This window comes from Sinocyclocheilus anshuiensis, unplaced genomic scaffold, assembly GCF_001515605.1.
Source record: "Sinocyclocheilus anshuiensis isolate Anshui unplaced genomic scaffold, SAMN03320099.WGS_v1.1 scaffold1170, whole genome shotgun sequence".
In the NCBI taxonomy this organism is placed as follows: domain Eukaryota; kingdom Metazoa; phylum Chordata; class Actinopteri; order Cypriniformes; family Cyprinidae; genus Sinocyclocheilus; species Sinocyclocheilus anshuiensis.
Genome location: NW_015538055.1, coordinates 3278799 through 3283249, shown reverse-complemented (window position 1 = coordinate 3283249; position 4451 = coordinate 3278799). Strand labels below are relative to the sequence as shown.

Here is a 4451-nt window from a genome sequence, read left to right as displayed (position 1 = left end):
CGTTTGTGTTCTACTGAAGAAACAAAGTCACCTACATCTTGGATGCCCTGGGGGTAAGCAGATTTTCATTTTTGGGTGAACTATTCCTTTAATACATTTTTTCCCAGGATTCTTTGTTCAACAGAAAATTAAAAAGAACAGCATTTTTTTTTGGTAACGTTATAAGTGTCTTTACTAATACTTTTGATCAATTTAATGCATCCTTGCTGAATAAAAATATTAATTTCTTACATTACAGATTGTCAAGCTGAATCGGCGTTTGCAGCTCTTGGAGGAGGAGAACAAAGAGAGAGTCAAGCGAGAAATGTTCATGTATTCCATCACTGTAGCTTTCTGGCTTATCAACAGCTGGGTGTGGTTCCGTCGCTAAAGCTACATGGACTCAGCAATGTGGGAGGGGCAAAATCAGAACTCCGCCCCTCTGCTCTATGTGTCAAACTTTAGCCATGTTTTTTGAATGGCTAAAACATTTTATTTTCTTCTCAGCAAGAGCAGTAAAGTCAGGGATAGCTTCTTTGTTTTGAGTTTGTCTGTTTTATTTTATTATTATAAATATGTATTTATACTTTTTTTATTATTCGTTCTTGTTCTATATAATTGTTCTTTTTCTTGGTTTTGTACTTTTTTTTTTTTTGTACATTACTTTATGGGTTGTCGTTTTTTTTTTTGTGTAAGCCAAGCATGAACCAGATGTATATATTACTTCACCTGTCTTTGAACTTTGGCTGTAATCATTTATTTTTCCATAGGTTTACTATACAAAATTAGTACAATGTTATGTCAACTTTTACAGAGACCAATGGAATGGAACGCACTGATATATCATAGACAAAAGAAATGCATATAATATTAAATAATAATAATATTTAGGGACTGTTGTGATTTTAGGTACATTGTGTACATCTATGTTACTAGAAACATAGAAACCATACTTGTTAAGTGTGAGTTTAGTCATTATTTATGTACAACAGCCCATTATTGTAATATTCTGATGTTGTTATTTCTGCTACAACCTTTTCTGCAGGATATTACTGAAATACACGTTCAGTTTTCCTCTCACAGAGTCATAAACATTGTATTGCAAACGCTTTTATTTGAATAAATGACAACAGTAGAGAACTGCACTCTATCCTGTCTGCTTTTGATCTTCTGTATTTGCTTGTTTTCTTCATTTCTGAAGATAAAGTATAATTATCGGTCTTAAGAATGACAGATTAAAAGTACAAAAAAAAAATCCAAACAAAGCTGCAAAATATGTACTCATTAGTGTTATTTTAGTATTTATTTTTATTCTATTATAGTATTCATATTTTTTTATTATATTTTCAAGTTAAGTTTTAAGTTAAATTTTAGTTATTTTATTAGGTGTTTTTTTTTCCCTATATAAATTAAATTAATTTTGTTTCAGGTTATTTGTCATTATTGCAGTATTCCAATTTAAGCTTATTCCAGTTAGTTGCCATGGCAATATTTCTAATTTTTGTTTAAGCTTTTCATCTAATATTTATATATTATTTCAGCTTTATTTCATTTACCGAAAATGTTTATTTAGTAGTTTTAGTTTTAATTAACAATAACAACACTAGAACTTATATTAAGTGCCATGGTCATCCATGCTTTTAATATTGTACTAATAAGTAAATGCCATATTGATGATTATAAAAAAAAAAAAAAGGTTAAAGATAAAAAGAAGCATGTAATAATACACATGACATTGAGAAAAGTGCATATATGAATTTACAGTCTTCTTTACCCTGTTGTCCTAAAAAATAGCACGCACCTGGGATCCTTGGGTTAACGTTTAAAAACGATAGTACACAACTATGGGTAATTAGAATCACTTTTGGCATATTAATTTTTTAGTTATGGAGTCCACCTTGACAGACACCACAAACTCAGCGCTCCGGACACGTGGTGGCGCTGTGGACAGTTTCCCTCTCGCTTTCCGTCGCTCTTTCGCGGACAGCGCAGCGTCAGGTCGCGGCTGTCATGGCGGCGTGCACGGCGCTCCTGAGTCGCGCTGTGTTACCTCTGCATTACCATCATGTGTGCAGAGGAGTGATGCTCACACACATCAGAGAGAAGAAGAGATGGATGAAGGCTTACACACTCATCATGGAGAGAAAGAGAAAGATGGAGGGACCTCCACCTCCAAAGCCACGGTCAGTAGAACATCTCAAGGCCACTTGTGATTCTCTCCGGCCGTGACTCAAACCATAGTGAGCTGCCTACCTTACGTTTTAGTATTAGAGGGACCTATAATAATACTATTATTTGGTTTGAGAAATATATATATATAATAAATAGCTTGTCTAAGTATGTCTTATCATAGGCCTTTTTGAGATGATTGGCATTGATAAACATTCTTAAAGGGATATTTCACCCAAAACATTTTTTTATTGTTTTTAATGTTTTAAATACTTATTTACATGTTGTTCCAAACCTGTATTTTTTTATATTTTAATATATAAACTAAATTTTAATGACAGCAAATTCATGGTGTGTGTGTGTTCACTACTGTGTGTGCACATGGATGGGTTAAATGCAGAGCATAAATTCGGAGTATGGGTCAACATACTTGGCCACACGTCACTTTACTTTTACTTTCAAAGACATGTCTGATCTAAACTGTAAATCATGCTTTTTACAGTCATTTTACAGTTTAATATGTTACCATAGACATTGCCCTACCCCGCTCATATGGTATTAATTTTATTTGTGCAGGTCTTAAAAAGGTCTTAAATTTGAGCTTAAAAGTCCTGCAGATACCCTGAACCCTCTTTTCTCTTCCCATCAGCTCCCAGCAGCCAAACTTTGATTACCATGCTGAAGTGGAGGCTTTCAGTGCCCGACTGCGGGAGAGTTTCTCTCTGGAGCTTCTGAAGACGGCGTTTGTGAACACGTGTTACCTGCGATCTGAGGAGGAGAGGATATGTATGCATGTGTATGTGTATGTGTATATATATATATATATATATGTGTGTGTGTGTATGTGTAAAATAATTTAAAATTAATTAAAAAAAAAAATTCTAATTATAGAATTTTTGTATTTTGTTATTATATTATATTTATTATATTATGTGTGGTACAGACCCTAATCTTTGTGCACTAAATGTTGATCCATCTGTTGGGTGTGTGATTTTGCAGGATTTCCTGGTGACTCAGCTAATAGGGAAAGATCTGTTTGACATGTGGAAAGTGGTTGATCCCATGGGGCTGCTGATTAAAGAGTTGACCTGTAAAGGTATAGCTCTACCCGAGCCCCGCCTCATCCGGTCTGCCGGCGCCAGTACTGTCCTCCCTCTCTATTTCGTCGGCCTTTATAGGTATGACACAAGGGTTAATAAGCTTTGTTGTTTATTTCACTGAAAGTTATTTAACATTTATGAAGCATTGTGTAATGTCATGCTGCTAAGTATCTATATTCTCCACGGTCTGTAAATGAATCTCTAGTTGATCAATCTGAAGTGTCTCAGGGTTGAGTCAAATTTATTCTGGTTTCCTCCAAGAAACAATTTCAGACCCACTGCTATAGCGTGCAATCAATACTCGTCTCAGTTTAGGTTTTTGATTGATTTTTAAAATGTCAAATCTTTTTTTGCCTCTTTTATATTGTGTCAGTGACCGTAAGCTGCTGGCTCAGGGTCCAGGCGAGACTGTCCTGGCAGCCGAAGAGGAGGCAGCACGCGTGGCTCTGAGGAAACTCTACGGCCCTACCCCGCTCATATGGTATTAATTTTATTTGTGCAGGTCTTAAAAAGGTCTTAAATTTGAGCTTAAAAGTCCTGCAGATACCCTGAACCCTCTTTTCTCTTCCCATCAGCTCCCAGCAGCCAAACTTTGATTACCATGCTGAAGTGGAGGCTTTCAGTGCCCGACTGCGGGAGAGTTTCTCTCTGGAGCTTCTGAAGACGGCGTTTGTGAACACGTGTTACCTGCGATCTGAGGAGGAGAGGAGGCGAGCGCTGGGCCTCGATTTGGAGACGACCACCCTCAACCTGAAAGACAACGGCGAGCTGTGTGTGCACGGTCAACAGTTCTCAAAGGTGAGAACACCGATGAGTCTCATGCTGGAATAATTGGAATGATATTCATATTCCTCTCCTTCTATTCTTATGTACAGGCTTTCCTCAGTGACTGGTGCAGGGGCAGCTTTCCCAGCCTGCCTGAGGAGGGTGTGGCAGCCGTTGTAGGCCACCTGACAGGGTCAGAGGTCATGTGTCACGTCGCACGAAACCTCGCAGTAGAGGATTTGACGATGAGTGCAGAGTTTCCTGTTCCAGATGAAACCCTGCAAGGAACGTTCTTCGCTGTGATTGGTGCTCTGGAGCAGAGCAGCGGGCCTGTGCGAGCCGGGCTTTTCATTAGAGTAAGACAAGAGTCCTCTTAAAGTTAACTTTTTAAGTTTTTTTTTTTTATATATATATAAAATTATATATTTTATATATATA

The 4451-nt window shown here is 37.1% G+C and overlaps 1 protein-coding gene across 1 annotated transcript in view; it reads left to right on the top strand.

The window, feature by feature from the left end:
- LOC107683383 (39S ribosomal protein L44, mitochondrial-like) overlaps positions 1-4451 on the top strand; it is a 7238-nt gene that overhangs the window by 1476 nt on the left and 1311 nt on the right. Inside the window, exons 4-5 of the mRNA XM_016479434.1 lie at positions 3147-3326; positions 3622-3712. Coding sequence (XP_016334920.1) covers positions 3147-3326; positions 3622-3712 — 271 coding nt within the window. The remainder of the gene's footprint in view (positions 1-3146; positions 3327-3621; positions 3713-4451) is intronic.